General features: G+C 45.0%; 1 protein-coding gene across 1 annotated transcript in view; it reads left to right on the top strand.

Moving 5' to 3' along the window:
• The first annotated feature begins 6434 nt into the window (after nucleotides 1–6434).
• LOC147628340 (lysophospholipid acyltransferase LPEAT1-like) overlaps nucleotides 6435–17693 on the top strand; it is a 54805-nt gene continuing 43546 nt past the window's right edge. The window contains exon 1 of the mRNA XM_086813427.1: nucleotides 6435–7338. Coding sequence (XP_086669553.1) covers nucleotides 6634–7338 — 705 coding nt within the window. The 5' untranslated portion in view covers nucleotides 6435–6633. The remainder of the gene's footprint in view (nucleotides 7339–17693) is intronic.

Consider the following 17693-nt stretch of genomic DNA (forward strand, 5'->3'; position numbering starts at 1 on the left):
AAAGAGGGAGAGAGCAACGCATATCGGGGTTTTACAAATAAGACATCATTTCCCTCTGCAAACCAATAAAGAGTCGACATTTTCTGTATTATGTGGATGAACAAAGTAGTGAAGCGTTTGTAGACTCAAGAATCTGTATGCAAAACATGAGTTAAGTAAGCTTTGTTGAGAAATGAGAAAGAAATATAAAGAGAGTGAGCAAAGAGAAGGACAGAAAGAGTGAGTGAGAGAGAAAGAGAGAGAGGGAGCGAGAGCAAAGAAAAGGGAAGAGAGAGAGAGTGAGAGAAAAAAAAGGGAAGAGAGAGAGGGAGGATAAAGAGAGTGAGCAAAGAAAGGGGCTAAAAGAGTGAGAGAGAAGGGTAGAGAGGAAAGATAGAGAGAGTGAACAAAAAAAATGACTGAAAGAGTGAGTGTGAGTGTGAGAGAGAGAGAGAGAGAGAGAGCAAAGAGAAGGGTAGAGAGAGAGAGGGGGGAGGTGAGAGTGAGAGTGAGCAAAGAGAAGGACTGAAGAGTTATCAAAGAGAAGGATAGAGAGAGAGAGAGGGATAGAAAGAGAGAAGGTGAGCCAAGATAAGGATAGAAGGTAAGAGAAGGATAGAGAGAGAGAGAGAGAGAAAGAGAGAGAAAGAGATACAAAAGAGAGAAGGATAGAGAGAGTTAGCAAAGAGAAGGATAGAGAGAGAGAGAGAGAGAAAGAAAGAAAGAGCCAAGAGAAGGATAAAGAGAGAGGGGGGGAGGCTAGAGAGAGAGAGAGAGAGTTACAAAGAGAAGGATAGAGAGAGTGAGCAAAGAGATAGATAGAGAGAGAGAGAGAGAGAGAGAGAGAGAGAGGAGGATATATATATATATATATATATATATATATATATATATATATATATATATATATATATATAGAGAGAGAGAGAGAGAGAGAGAGAGAGAGAGAGAGAGAGAAGGGACATAAAAGGTAAGAGAAGGATAGAGGGGGAGAGGAGGATAAAGAGAGCAAGAGAGGGAATGAGGATATGAGGTAAAAGAAGGATAGAGAGGGAGGGTGGGAGAGTGAAAAGGAGGGAGAGAGAGGAGAGAGAGGGAGGGTGAGAAAAGGAGAGAGAGAGAGAGAGTGAAAGGGAAAGAAAAGAGAGGGGGAGGGAAGAGGGTGGGAGAAGGAGAGAGAGAGAGGGTGAGAGTGTGAAAGGGAGGGAAAAGAGGGGGGGAGGGAAGAGGGTGGGAGAAGGAGAGAGAGGCTTAAAATGCATGCTTGCATCAAATATCTTCAGATTTCATCGATTTTTGATGCACGCTTGCATCAAATATCTTCAAATATTTTTGATGCTCGCGCCTTCAGTATAGTTTGCACTGTTGGACTTTTCTAAAGCCCTAGGGAGGAAACGCTTGGTCCATTTGTTACCATCATAACAGTGCTGATAGCTCGGCCACACCCAGTTGGGACCGCTTGCAGACGCGGGCTCATCTCCTCCAGCTCTCCTGCCCTTCTTTGCAGCTCTTGTAAGTTTAAACTCGAGTATATCTGCAGAAGAGATGATGATGATGATGCAAATCAACACCAGACTACGTTGCTGCAGCTTCTTGTTGGTGACCGCCCTCGTTATCGGGGGTTTCGTGTGTCTGAGACTCCATCTCTGCACTACGATTCAGATAAGTCACCACCAAGCGTAGCAAGTAAGCTATCGCGTCTTCTTATTTTCCCCATTAATAATAACCTCAAAATCTAACACAATGCATACTGGAGAGGTTAAATTTGAGTGCTATTTACTGCCCTACTAATGGATCATCCTTTTGGGGTCAAGCTCTTTATTCTCCACACAGTTGTCAAGCTTCTCAAATTTATAAGGCTAGTCTTCCTATTAAGTTAAGTTTGAGTGCCCACATGCACTTTCTCGGCCTACTAGTTGTCATGTTTACAAATTACTCTCCCACTTTTTCTAGGTGGGCAGGAAGATGGACCAAAGACGCCCATTCATGAGAATGGATGGGGAAGATCTTCCTCTTTTGCGAGGTTTTCCCCCTTTTCTCTGAGTGTGCAAAGCACCTTAATCTGAAGCTTTTTCAACTACTAGATCCCAAATTAAGCTCTTTCTCCTCATGGGTAAAGCTCTTTATTCTCCAACCATTTACATAAAGCCTTTCACAAGTAGTGCGGTTAATTTTGAGTGCTAGTTCATTGGCTCGTCAAGATTTTCCCCTAATGGATTGTCCTTTTGGTTCAAGCTCTTTGCTCTCCACTCATTTGTCAAGACACGGCTCGTTGAATCATTCAAATACGCCTTAAGGCTTACACATTAGATGAAGAGCTCCTATTTAGTGTGAACATGAGTGTCATATTTTTGTTAAGAAAGCTCTTAAGCTCTTCAAATTATGAGACTATAAGTCTTACTCAAGATTTAGCCATGTTTCACATCACTATACCATAATTATTTTTTCAAACTCCATGCCTTTGGATAAAATGAGAAGAAATATGACTAAAGGAGACAACAAAGCCTCTACAATGTTACATGGAGAGAGGATTTAGAAAAAGAAGAAAATAGGCTATAATTACAAAGAAATAAACTATATATATACTCGTATACATTTTTTCAAGGTTGCCATTTTCTCACGTTAATTAACCTCATTATAAAAAATATCATATGGTTTGGCCAAAGAAGGTAACCTCGCATGTCTTCGAATCTAAAGTCGAACTGAAGCTTTCCTTAATAAGATGGCACCAATAGTAACATACTTAAAAAACTAATATATATGCAACTTCAATAGTTAGGTTAAGTTTGAGTGCTAATTTGTAGGACCCATATGCACTTTCTCAGCCTACTAGGTAGTTATCGTGTTTATAGACTCTCCCACTTTCTAGGGGGGCAGGAAGATGGACTCAAGGCACCCCATTCATGAGAATGGGTTGGGGAGATCTCCCTCTTTTGCCAACTTTTCCCCCCTTTTCTCTCAATATGCAAAGCACCTTAATCAAGCTTTTCAACTACTAGATCCCAAATTTTAGCTCTTTATCCTTGTGGGTATAAAGCTCCTTATTGTCCAACCATTTACATATCAAAGCCTTTCACAAGTAGTGCAGTTAATTTTAAGTGCTAGTTAGTGCGACCATGGCACGATTACTTTTTCAAACTCCAATGGGCTTTTGTCGAATAAAATGAGAAGAAATGCAGATAAAGAAGACAACAAAGCCTCTACAATGTTATATGGAGAGGAACAAAAAGAAGACACTAGGTTATAAATACAAAGAAAAAAGCTATATATATATATATATATATATATATATATATATATATATATATATATATATATATATATATATATATGCGCTATAAGAGATCTACCAATTACCGATGTTTTCAAGGAGATAGTTTCTTTTAAGCATGTACCTTGATATATACATCAGTAATATTATATAGGGCAACCAAACGTAGAAAGTAAGCTCCTTTATGAATATTCATGTTTTCCAAAAAAAACAATCATACTAATAATAACCTCATTAGTGGTTAAATTTGACTGCTATTTACTGTAGTTACCGTGTTTACAAACTCTCCCTTTTTTTCTCAGGGTGGGTGGGGACATGGGCAAGAGACTCCCCTTCCAGGATAATGGGCGAGGGAGATCTCCCCCTTTTGTCTTATCCCCCCTCCCCACTCCCCTTTTCTTGAGTGTGGAAAGCACCTTAGTTAAGCTTTCCAACTATTCGAACCTAAATTAAGCTTGTTATCATCTTTCCAGGTCAAGCTCTTTAGTAAAGCCTTTCAACTCTTGCAATTAAATTTGAGTGCTAGTTATTGTGACCATAGCTAGTCAAGCTTTTCCACTAATGGATTGTCCTTTTGGGCTCAAGCTCTTTATTCTCCACTCGTAAGTCTAGTCTTCCTATTAGGTTAAGTTTGAGTGCTAATTAGTAGGACCCACTAATTAGTAGGACCCACATGCACTTTCTAGATGAATAGGAAGAAGGACCAGAGACACCTGTCGGCTCATGAGAATTTATGGGGAAGATATCCCTCTTTTACCAGCTTTCCCCCCTTTTCTGTGAGTGTGAAAAGCACCTTAATCAAGCTTTTCAACTACTAGATCCCAAGATCTCTTTATCCTCGTGGGTGAATCTCTTTATTCTCCAACCATTTACATAAAGCCTTTCACAAGTAGTGCGATTAATTTTGAGTGCTAGTTAGTGCAACCATAGCTAGTCAAGATTTTCCACTAATGGATTGTCCTTTTGGGTCAAGCTCTTTATTCTCCACTCATTTGTCAAGATGTTGTTCATTCAATCATTCGATGAAGAGCTCCTACATAGTGTGAACATGAGTGTCATGTTTTTGTTAAAAATCTTCTCAAATTATGAGGCTATAATAGTCTTACTCAAGCTTTAGCCATGTTTCACATCACTATAGCACAATTACTTTTTCAAACTCCATGGATTTGGATAAAATAAGAAGAAATATAACTAAAGAAGACAACAAAGCATCTACAATGTTATATTGAGAGGAAGAAAAAAAAGGCAAATACAGAGAAAAAAATTATATATATACACTACCAAGAGATCTACCCATTATTGACGTTTTTAAGGACATAGTTTCTTTCATGCATGTAATCATACGAGCCTTGATATATATGTCGATAATATTGTCAGTAATATTTGTTGGTATATTTGTTAGTATATAAGCATTGATATGAACGTCGATATATGCATCAGAGTATACCAACATGCCTATCGATGCATATACTAACATTCATATCAATACATATACTGACAATCTTGCCGACTCTCACAACCCGGTAGACAAGAAACCACTGAGCAAAAAGGAGACTAAGGATAAAATTAGAAAAGATAAGTGGATCCTCAAGCCCTTCACCAATGATTATTGGTGAAATTCTAGCTAAAGGTGAATCAATGAATATGGAGATTCCAATGACTCTACAAGAAAGGTATGGCCAGTGAATCAAAGGATGATGCACTTGAATGATGCACGATGCATGACATGCTATATAATGTTTTCTAAAAAAATATATTGCTAATTATTATGAAGATACTAACCTTTCACACAGCATATGGTGATTAATTAGGCTTAATAAAGTTGGTTTAGATTGATTGGGACTTTTTTTAGATTTCTCATTAGGAGCTAGGACTTTCATGAGAGGAATAGGAGCCATTAGGCACCCAACATCGTTTTGTGGGATTAATTTTCCTAGAATATGCCTTATTTGTGTAAGGTTTTAGACCTTAAAACACATAAGATTTGATAGATATTGTGAGGATCATGATGGGAAATTTTGCACGGGATTTTGACAATTGTCCCTCAATCAAATCTTTGATTTGATTTTTGGATATTTAGGCATACACAATCTCCAGCCAGAGACCGAGAGATTTTTGTGTGCTAAGGTTAATCTTAACACACAAAAAATAGGCACCTCTAACAAATAACATGAGGAATATGCACCCCAAACGTTTTTCTGTAGTTAATTAATTAGTTTGAGTGTACAAACCTTGGAGTTACGTAAAGGAATAGGGTGCAGTGATAATTTGGGTGCTTATTAGCTTGATTTATTTTTTTATTTTTTTAGAATGCATGGCCCTTCACGTGTACGGTCTCGAAGTTTCTAAATGCGGGACTTAGCCGGAGCGCCCTCTTTTCAAGTGCAGAAGATTTGTGGCCCTATTTCTTCCCCTCTCCGCGTCTTTTTTCGGTCGGGTGCGTCTATGCACAATGTTCAATGTGCAGCACACCTCCAAAAATTTACCGTGATCAGCCTGTCGCCCACGATTTCTCTCCTGTCAGAATTCCAAATCAACCGAGGCTCTACCGTGCCCAGAAAAAGGAGTTTTGTGGGCTGCCGAATGCTAGAACTCGGGCTCAAATTGACGAGCTCTTGCTCCTACTTCGATCAGTAGGTCGCTAATTGAATCAAGCCTAATTGGGTTAAAATTGACGAGGTCTTGCTCCAGCTTGGATCTATAGGTCGCTAATTGAATCAAGCATGGTATATATTCACCTTTTTTTCTCGTGGCGCATATTTGTGCTGTAAACCCTAGTGCAAAAAGACGCTGCAAACTCTGGCGTGCAAAGATGTGCTGCAAACTCTGGCGCTCAAAGATGTGCGCGGGCACGAGGTTAAGGAGAGGCGTGCGGGCGACGGGAGGAGAGCGCAACATGCAACCCCGAGCAAGGGGGGCGAGCAACCGAGCGTGAGTTGCATTGGCACCACTAAAAAACTGAATATGCCCCACCACTAAAAAACTGAATATTATACAAAGTACAGATAACTTCATACCAAAGATAGAAGTCTTGCAGAAGTTTTTGACCTTGGTCACTTGGTGGCCTCTATTTCCAAATATTATACAAAGTACAGATAACTTCATACCATCTTGTAGAAGTTTTTGACCTTGGTCACTTGGTGGCCTCTATTTCCAAATACAATTTGGTGACAACTCTGACACCTTCCTTGCATGCAAACAATATTTCCCAAGCTTTGTCGGACCAGCAGGAGCTCCGACATCGCCATCGACAACGGCCCAGCAATCTCATCGTTAAAGGGAAGAAAAAGGTGCATCCCGTGAGCTTTGTGGCCATGCGAGTGCAAGAGCCCCCTTGAATGGAGCGTGAGTTTTCTGAAGGCCTCTAGGAAGGGGACAATCCTATGATCCCTCAGGTCGCCTCTGGTGAGCTGCCTTTTTTGCCCTCGGAGGTGACGGATATGGCGTCGACGTCGGCAGAGAGAAACGGTGAGAACAGCAAGGGTGAAAGCTCGTCGAGATCGCATGCAGACGAATCCCCTCTGCTCACAAGAGAAGAGAGGGCGGAAGGCTCCTCATCATACGAAGGCGAAGATGCAGGAAAAACCCTAGAGGAAATAGCGGATATCCTGGACGAGATGGAGTCCAAGTACGCCGCCTACGTACGGCACGACACATACGGGACCATGGGAAAAGGCGACATTTCCATCTGGGAGAAGGCGGCCCTGGTTTTAGCTCTTCTGGTCTTCGTGCCCATGAAGGTGGTTTTCCTCCTCATGATTGTGATAACCTACTACATCATCTGCAGACTGTGTACCATGTTCAGGTCTCCTGACCAGAACGGAGTCGAAGAGAAGAATGGCGAGCCTGGCATTTCACACCTTCTAGCAGAGGGCGAGAAGAACGATCTTGGTGGGGAGGAGAACAATTTTGACATCACCAAGTCTTCACCTGGCAATCAGCAGAACTATGCTCACTTGAAAGGATTGCGCAGAGCGATCATCGTACATTCGGGGCTGTTTCTTTCCAGGGTTGTCCTCTTTGTGCTAGGTTTCTACTGGATCACAGTCACTCGAAGGGACAAAGAACACTGCGCAGAACTCTACAACGTAAGAGTACTGGTCTCTAACAAGAGCAAATTGCTGTTGTTGTGAAAAAGATTTGGCTATTATATTTTACTTTATCATGGCTGATGAACATCTCTCTGTGATTTGGTGGCACATGCATACTTCCCTCTCTATAGTGAGAAGACATTCAAGTGACATTCTTAAGGAAAAGAGGATGAGAAAGGAGAGAGGAGGAGGGGGGTCCGGGGGGGCACTTGGGCAGCAGAAACACAGCTTTATATTGAGACAACAGCTGTGCATCAGCTTAAGAGTAAGACTACAAACACAGATGGGGGTGCCCATGTTTGGCCATTATTAAATTGGTCCACGTGCCCAAACCTGATCGGCCCAATTCTGCCTTTGGTCTGTTGGTGGTGTATCCCTCACGTCGGATGTTCCTGAGACTCCTGATGTGTCTCCAACTGTTGCAAAAAGGAGCATCTTGGCCCAAGTTTGCATCTCCTCATCCATAGCCGTGAGCAAAAAAATGGTAACAAGCAAAGGAAGCCCAAAAATGGCTTCCCCCAAAATCTACTATGTTTGCTTGATTCTACCTGAGTCAAGCAAGCAACACACATGGGATGCTGGTAAAGAAATTTTGCAGAGTTTCCTAGGTTTCTTCTAACACAATTCTGACTGTCCAAACTCGGGTGTGCTCTCCTGACTGTACGTGGTACTTCCCTAGTTAGACAACCAACGCAGGAAAGAAAAAAGTTTGCTAGTCCTAAGCTTTGATACCAATTGTAAGACCACTAGTGCAAACTGGAAGGATGCACAGTGGAAGACTTACAAGTTAATGCAAAAATATGTATGTTTGAATGTTCTGAGGTTAAAAAGGTGGATCAATTTGCTGATCTCGACCCAAGTCACACTATCCAGACGCAAATGCTGGCTGCAGATCCCTATGCTTACTCTTCCAATTGCCTGTGGAGTGCTTATTGAAGAGGTGAAGGTGTAGAGTACTTTGATGAGGAGTGGGGATGCTGGTCGGCTGTTCATCAAGGTTGTTGGCTGGTCGATTAGCAAAAGCCAAAATAATTAATCCTATAATCACACACGATTGTTCACACGGAGGTGCCCATGGTTAACCATTATTATTTTGTAGTGCTCGCCCAAACCTAATCGACTCAATTGTTGCCCTTGGCCTGCTGGTGGTGTGTCCCTTGTGTCATACAGCCCTGAGACTCCTGTTGCGTCCACAATTGTTGCGAAAAGTCCTCCATCCTTATACTAAGGGTCACGAATGAGCTATTGAGCTAGGCTGATAGCGTTTGGTCCAAGCTAGAATTTGCTCATCTGCAGCCATGAGGTCAAAAGAAAAGTGGTAACAAGCAAAAGGGAACCCAAAAGCAACTTTTCCCAAGCTGAACTGTGCTTCCTTGAATCTGCCCTAATCAATCAAGATACACACACGGAATATTGGAAAAGCAATTTTGCAACTAACATAGGCTTCTACTGACACACATATGACTTTTCCCAAACCTAGATGTGCTCTCTTGACTCTACGGGCTATTTCCTTAGTTAGACAATGAACGTACATATGGAATGGTTTTTTTTTTTGCTAGTCTTGAGCTTTGATACCAATTGTAAGACTACTAGTGCAATGGAAGTGTAAACAGGGAAGGGCGTATAGCGGAAGACTTGCAACCTACACATTCGTACACGAATATCCTACCCTAAACTCGTATTAATGCAAGTAAGATGTACAAATGAATGTCTTGAACTATGAAAGGTTGATGGATCTGTTGATGTGAGTCCAAGTCACATTAGACCTTTCTGTGTGAATGGAAATGCTTGTTGCAAATCTCTTTTCTTGCCGTCCAATTCGGCTCAGACAGCATGTGTTGAGATATCGATCTCAACTAGTGCTACGGTGGACATTGATGACCGGCCCGAGTAACAGCTCCTACACTTATGTGCACCATTGGTGAGATTATGGTTGATATGCCGCCAGTGGATGATAGGCTGTGTGATAACCACTTTGGAGTACTAGAGTTATGGCATAGTTATAGCGCTAGCTCATATAGTCGGGTTTATACTATAGACCGACTACTTTATATGTTGTTGTAGGAGAGTACTTTCCCTTTATGTATGTACTCTTATCTTTTAGTTATATGGTTGTAGAGAAGAGAAGAAGATAGAAGAAAATTTAGCCATCCATCTCTCTGTTTTGCACTCTCTTGTGTGTGTGTGTGTGTGTGTGAGTATCATACAACTCTGTCTGCTCTGTGCTTGTACGTGCATTAAAGTCTCCCAGCAGTAATATGTCTCCCATGTTGGCAAACCTCATGATACCGTCATATAGTGGTATATAGGGCGACTCTCCTAATGGTGCAAACCTGGAGTGGGCTGGGGGAAAGTAGCATACCACCACATATAGCTCGCGGAGCCCCTCTCTGCATATTCGGACCCACATGTACCTCGCATTTGCATCTCTATGTACCACATGTATTTTGTCACGAAGCTCCTCCCTGTAAAGTATTGCCACTCCTCCAGATCCTCTGGTACCTCCCACTGTGCGTGGCTGAGGGCGGAAAACTGATTCCCATCTATAACCCCGTAAGAGAGAAAGAAAGAAAGAAAGAAAGATTTTATTAACGTCTTCCAAAAGACTGAACTCGGCCTATGAGACAAATCGGTGTACCTGTATGTGTGAGAGAGAGATATATATTAAGTGTCCACTAAAGATCCAATGGGGATACAATAATGTCCATGGTATATCTCATCATGGAATGGAAAATAAAACAGAAAGAAAATATAAACATAGCTATCTCACTGGGGTGATACAAAACTGTCCATGGAAACTCATCATGGAGTACTAAGAACATAGAAACATGAGAGCAACATCAGCTCCGAGTAGATGGTATACCACTCTCCAAAATATCAAGCATGGGGTACCATACGATAAAATACGGTTTTTCAATTTGGAAGGGTAGAGTCTAGAGAAGTTGTTTCAAACCAAAATATCATTAAAAACAACTTAACAAGTTTGAAGTGACAAACAAAAGTACATAAAGTATAGAGGTGCGATGCGATCATGCGCGCTAGGCACGAGTACAAAAAGAGAGGCTAGAGCCAAGGCCCAAGGAGAGACTAGACAAAGGCATCACTATTAGCGCTCTCGCTGAAATCATCCTCATGAGAAGAGGACACATCAGTGGCCTCGACGAGGTCGCCATCGCTAAGAAGGTTGCCCTCATCATCGAACTCGGGCTCTCTAAGTGTCACGTGCATCCCGCACTTGGATGCCACGTAGACATTTCTGTACAGAAGGTGCAGGACCTGGGATGGTGAACTGGTCCCATGTGAGCCCAGTCCGGGACAAGTCAGCCAGGGATCCATCTCAGTCGTCCGAGGTCAGGTGTGCATTGTCCTGCACATGAGTCCAAGGTCAGGTGTGCACTGTCCTGCACATGAAACAGTGCCAGTCCGCGCTGTGAGTCTCCCTCTGGAATGATGTCAGATGTTCTGTGTATCTAGTTTGCAACTGGATGGCAGACCTCTGTGGGCATGTAGGTTTGCATGTAGAGATGGGGCCAGCCCATAAGGCTACCCCAGTGCGAATGGTTTGCACTCTTAGTGTGGGCATGGGGGAGATGTAGAACCACCCCCCAAGGGGCCAGGAGGGTCCAGGCTGTGCCCACCAGCCATGGCATGGGCTGGAAGGGCTGTTGGCCAGTCCTAGTGCTTCTGGACAGGCAGCCGACAGGGCTAGAAACCCTACCGAGCAGGTCGGCCAGGTGTAGGGGGCAGTCCCACACCCATGCGCAGAGTGCCCAGCAGCCTAACACTGTCCCAGCAGGCATGCGCAGAGTGGCCAGCAGGCTGCCTAGTGTGAAAGCACAATATTGCATAATGTGAAAACATTTAATTTCTAAAGACCTAGTCGTGGGGCTTTTATAAAGCTGGCTGACTGGATGAAAGGGGGAGTATAAATACTCCAGCCAAGAATCAATCAAAGCATCTCATAATTCACCAAGTGCATCAAGCAAACAAGGGCCAGGACAGCCAAGAAGTTGCTAACGCAAAGGGGTGAAAGACTGAAGGTCAAGGGCAGGATTTTCCAGCCAAGAAAAGGTCAAGTTTCTGTATTTGTTTTCAGATTTACATCATTCTAATAAAGCAAAACCATCCGTGGTGGGGGCCCTACAGAGGGTAATTGGGACCCAATACTGTGTCCTCTCCATCTCCCCCTTCTCTCTCTATTTTCTGCACCTCCTTTCATTTTGTGCGTTAATTCCGTCGCGAAAAGAGTGCTGATTTCTGAGTTTTGAAGTACCGATCCTTCTCCGAAGCTTCCGCATATTACAGTGGTATCAGAGCCTACTTCAAGGACAAAGATTCAGCAAAGAAAACCAAAAAAATTTTCGCTCGTGTGGTTGGTTTTTAGACACCGGTGGACTACCCCTTTCGGAGTGACTCCTGTCCCTCGAAGGACGGTTGGTTTTTAGCCTCCGGAAGCCTCCGGAAGTCTCCCACACAGATAGTGGATGGTCAGATTGCGTTCCGGAAAGGAATTGCATTTTCTCGCTATGGCGAGTTTTGGCGACGAGAGAGAACCAGAACCATGGGACCAGAGTGCACCAGGCAGCCCAGCGAGGGCACCCGGCTTGAGTGTCACAGACATGTTCTAGCAGATGATGCGAGCAATCGCAGACCAGACAACCAAGTTGGATGAGCAGAAGGCGCGGATTTTGGCTCTGGAGGAGCGTTCTCGCTCTCCAGCGTTGCGTTTTCCATCTCCTCCTCCCTCTCCTTCCGTACCCCATATACCAGATCCTTGTCACAGGGACCCTCTCGCGGGGTCACAGCCGCAGCCAAGCTCCTTGCTTGAGATGCAGATGCGTGCATTGGAGATTCGACAACGAGAAGACAACGCCATGCGACGAGTGGAACACGAGCGTTACCTTAGAGCTTTGGACGCCAGATTGACATCGGCGGCGCCCTCGAATCATTTTCCCGAGAAAATGAATTTCAGTAAGTATAATGGTAAACTCGATCCCACTACTCTTTATTCATGGTTACATCAATTTGAAGCTTACTTTGCCGCAGTTAGGAAAACAGATACTGACAAAGTGATCTTAGCTAGTTGGTACTTGGAAGGTGAGGCCATTCCTTGGTGGACTCAGTGGGCTCATGCCCACACCAGAGCAGGTATGGCAGCTTATGTGTGGGACGAGTTCGTCCGCGACCTTAAGCAGCGGTTTCTACCGCCTCACTACCTTGAGCGACTCGAAGACGAGTTCAGGGGAGCGCGTCAGAACGCGCAACCAGTCCTTCAGTTTGCCAATAAAATTTCGACCTTGTGTCTGCAATTAGGCTTATCTGATACGGACAAGAAAGGGCAGTTTTTGTATGGCCTGGACACGCAAATCCAATGGGAGGTGCGTATGTTTAGGCCAGCCACCTTTGAGGACGCACTCTCGCTTGCGCAGAGTGCAGAAATGAAACACAATGGTGGCAAGCCCAAGACTTCCTAGCCGGCTTCTCCCAAGGCTAATGCCTCGGGGGGCAAAAGCCAGAACCAGACGGGGTCTTCCCCAGGACAGAGCCCGGGAGCCTCTGGCTCCAAGAACTCGAACAATGCGTCTAAGCTTACTCCAGACCAGAAAGCGGAGGCAGGCAAGACAGGTGGCAAGTTGAGTGCTGAGGAGCTTTCTCAGTACAAGAAGGAGGGTAGATGTTTCTTTTGTCACACAAAAGGACATACTTCTCGGGATTGTCCGAAGAAGCCTCCAAAGGTTGCCGCCGCCTCCACAACTTCCGTGGTGAGCACAGCTCCCACACAGACCCCAGCGGCTACCGCTAGTTCTTCAATCCCCGGTGCTTCAGTTGGAGCAATTATTAGCTGGGAGCTCGAAGATAAGCAGAAGGGCGCCCATGACCAGGAGTATGAACGCAACGAATTGCTCAAGTCCTTTGGCTACATAGGTGGCCAGAGAGTCGTTGTCTTGTTTGACAGCGGCAGCACGGAGGATGTGATCACGGAACAGGCCGCTAGGCGTGCCCGTTTCGAGCTGACTCCGGTGGACAAACAAGTGGAGGGTTTTAGCACAGGTATGACAACGAGTGTCAAGTATGAAGCTCTAGGTGCTAAGTTAGTGATTCAGGGCATAGAGTTTGTGCGTGACTTTATGGTTGCCCCTCTTGTAGGAGCAGACATAATTTTGGGTATCCAGTGGTTTCACAAGTTTCTTCCTGATGTCAAGTGGGACAAGCACACGTTCCAGATTGATCGGAATGTGTCAAACACCCCGGTGACCATTAAGTGTGAGCTAGGTATTCCGAACTTTCCGCTCATAAGCCACTTGCAGGCTTATCGAGCAGTCAGGAAAGGCGCACAGTGTGCGATGATTTACATCCAGACAGCCCAGACGGTGGCCAGTGCTTCCGAGAAGTACTCGGTTCTCCATGAAAAGTTCCAGAAGATTTTTCTTCGGGACAGTCTCCCTCCCCAGCTTCCCCCGTCCAGACCGGAGGATCATAGGATTGACCTCCTCCCAGGCTCGGAACCCCCGAGCAAGTTTCCGTATCGCCTTTCTAAGGCAATGGAATCGGAGTTGGACCGCCAGAATTGTTGCAAGCTGGCTTCATCCGCCCCAGCGTGTCGCCGTTTGCAGCACCGATCTTGTTTGTCAAGAAGAAAGATGGGTCTTCCCGGTTGTGTGTCGATTATCGTGCACTCAACAAGCTGACTATCAAGAGCAGATTCCCGATGCCTCGAATTGACTATATTCTCGAGAGGCTGAATGGAGCAAAGGTGTTCTCAAAACTGGATTTAAAGAGTGGGTACCACCAGGTACGGATTGTTGAGGGAGACATCCCAAAGACAGCCTTCCGTACAGAACGGGCCCACTATGAATTTGTGGTTATGCCATTTGGATTGACGAACGCCCCAGCTACATTTAACCGCATGATGATGCGTATTTTCCGAGAGTTGATTGGAGAGTGTGTGTTCATATTTCTGGACGACATACTCATATTTTCAGCTACAGTTGAGCAGCATGACATTGATGTGGAGAAAGTTCTTAAGTTGCTGGAAAGCACCGAGCTCTATGTCAATGAAAAGAAGTCAGAATTTTATCTGTTCCAGGTGCATTACTTGGGATATATAATTAGTGCTGAAGGCATTCGACTTGATCCGGCTAAAGTGGCCGAGATTGTTAACTGGGAAGTACCTCAGACCGCTTATGACACTAGATCATTTGTGGGTATATGCCAGGCATATTCCACCCACATTGATAAGTTGTCTGATCTCTCGGCAGACCTCACCGATCTACTAAAGGGAGTGAAAACAAGAAGGCAAAAGATTCGAATGACTCCACGAGCGTTGGAGGCATTCCAGAACCTCAAGGTGGCTTTATCAGAAGCGCCTTGTTTAGCCCTTGCCTCGTGGGACGAACCATTTTAAGTGATCACCGATGCGAGTAACATCGCAATTGGAGGTGTATTGCAACAAAATGGTCATCCGGTAGCTTACATGTCTCGTAAGTTACTGCTTGCCGAAAAGAACTACTCAGTCTATGATCGTGAACTCCTAGCAGTTATACAGGCCTTGAAACATTGGAAACATTTCCTGTATGGCCGTGACTTTGAGGTTCGCACTGACCATCAGGCATTGCGCTGGATTCAGACGATGCCAAGTGCACAGTGGAGTGATCGACAACACCGCTGGAGTCAATATTCCAGCAGTTCGGTGGTATGATTGAGTACCTTCCAGGAAAGGCCAATCCCGTGGCCGATGCTTTGAGCAGGAAGGGACAAGTATCTGCGATTCAGACCACTAGACTTGACCTTGTTGGTACAGAACTAGAAGACATGACGCACACGTACGCGGATTCCGAGAATTCGGTACACAGTGGGAACAGGCATTGGATGCCACAGGACCATGCCATTTTTTGATACGCGCTGGTTGGCTTTTCTACAAAGGCCGACTATGTGTCATGAAATCATTCCGGGCAGCTCTTCTCCATGATGCCCATGACGCCATTACAGGTGGTCATAGGGGCATGAATTCGACTCTGGAGAAATTAGAACGGCAATACTATTGGCCAAAGATGAGGCGTGATGTGTTTACATATGTACAACGTTGTGACATTTGTCAAAAGGTGAAAGCTCCTCGTGGAAAGAAGATAGGGTTGTTACAGCCTTTGCCGATTCCCGAGGGTCCTTTCCAAGACATTTCAATGGACTTTGTCACAAATCTGCCTCCCAGTCCGAGTAAGCGTAATACACAGTGTTTAACTATTGTTGATAGGTTCAGCAAATTTGTTATGCTGATTCCTTGCAGGGCCAATGTGACCGCCGAGGATGTTGCCCAGCTATTCATTCGGCATTGGTATCCGATTGGCGGGATACCTAGGACCATAGTGTCAGACCGAGATGCCAAGTTTACCAGTCATTTTTGGAGGGCATTGTTTGATAATTTTGGTACTAAGTTGAATTTTTCCAGTGCATTCCAGACAGAGATATACAACCAGTTGGCCTTTGAGCGTTTGGAAGGCCTTTCCAGTCGTTATTAACCAGGACTTGGTCTTCAGTACCGGAGGCGAACAGAGTGACGGAGTCTTACCAGGAGATCCTAGAGTCCGTTAAAGACATATTGGCTAAAGCGCAAGAGGCCTACACTCGACAGGCCAATAAAGACCGAAGGGACATGGAAGTTTTCGGAAGGGGATTGGGTGTATCTTCGGATTATGAAGCAAAGATTGAAGCAAGTGGGCAAGCGATGCCCAAAGTTGTCCTTCAGGAGCTTCGGACCATTTCCCATCCGGAAAAAGATTAATGAGGTGTCTATGCAGTTAAAGCCACCTCCGAGTTGGACTATGCACGATGTATTTCATGTCAGTTGGTTAAAGCCATATGCAGGTCCACCCCCTTCAGAGGTCAAAGACGAAGCGGAACCAAACATTATTGATGAAGCAGAAGTAATGGTTCCAGAACAGATCCTTCTGCACCGTTTCAAGCATGGCTCAGGCCGAAGACTACGACAGTTTCTCACGAAGTTTCAGGACCGAGGAACTCATGAAGCGGTATGGCTCGAAAACGAATTTTTCGAAGACTATCCGGCATTATTGACGGATTATTTGGAGGCTATGCAGCTTCCGTCAAGTTAAGCAGAAGGGGATGTCACGTGCATCCCGCACTTGGATGCCATGTAGACATTTCTGTACAGAAGGTGCAGGACCTGGGATGGTGAACTGGTCCCATGTGAGCCCAGTCCGGGACAAGTCAGCCAGGGATCCATCTCAGTCGTCCGAGGTCAGGTGTGCATTATCCTGCACATGAGTCCAAGGTCAGGTGTGCACTGTCCTGCACATGAAACAGTGCCAGTCCGCGCTGTGAGTCTCCCTCTGGAATGATGTCAGATGTTCTGTGTATCTAGTTTGCAACTGGATGCCAGACCTCTGTGGGCATGTAGGTTTGCATGTAGAGATGGGGCCAGCCCATAAGGCTACCCCAGTGCGAATGGTTTGCACTCTTAGTGTGGGCATGGGGGAGATGTAGAACCACCCCCCAAGGGGCCAGGAGGGCCCAGGCTGTGCCCACTGAAAGAGTGCACAGAGCGGAAGCAGAGTGGCACTAGAATGTGCTGAACAAAGAGTGCAAGAGAGAGAGATATGGAGCAAACTATGCTGAATATACTGAACCAAAACAGTCCCAAGCAAGAGACAGTGATAGTCTCATAAGTGAGGGAGCAAATAAGTACAAGACTCTATGAAAAATGAGAGGCCAGCACCCACTATTTATAGTGGGGAAGAGCTGGCCGACTGGAGCTCAGAAACAGGCCGGCTGGAGCTGTTGGACATGGCTCACTGGAAAAATGCCAGAATGGTTGGGAAAAATCCCAGAAAAATAGTAAAAAAAAAAGGGGTGGCCAGCCCACAAGCAAGGGCCATACAAAAGGGGACCAAATGGGCACCATAAAGAGCAGAAACTGGGGATGAAAGTGCTAACACCCCCTCTCAGCACCAGATGCTGAACAAACTCCGAGAATCCGAAGATGAGGAGCCAAGGAAGCCTGAGAAACCGGCTTGGTGAACAAATCTGCAGCATTCTCTGCGGAAGGACAATACTCCAAACGCAAATCTCCAGCAAGAACCCGTTCACGAACATAGTGATACTGAATCTCAATGTGTTTCGTACGAGCATGAAACACAGGGTTCTTGGCGATGGCGATGCAACTTTGATTGTCACACCAAAGAAGAGTAGATCCGGTAGGAGGACAGCCAAGCTCCTCCAATAATCTCCGCAACCATATCGCCTCACATGCAGCATAGCAAACTGCACGGTACTCCGCCTCGGTAGAGGAAAGTGCCACAGTAGGCTGCTTTTTACTGCTCCAAGAAATGGCTCCA

The sequence above is a fragment of the Cibotium barometz genome, chromosome 19 (assembly GCF_041138505.1).
Source record: "Cibotium barometz isolate CiBa-2024 chromosome 19, ASM4113850v1, whole genome shotgun sequence".
Classification (NCBI taxonomy): domain Eukaryota; kingdom Viridiplantae; phylum Streptophyta; class Polypodiopsida; order Cyatheales; family Cibotiaceae; genus Cibotium; species Cibotium barometz.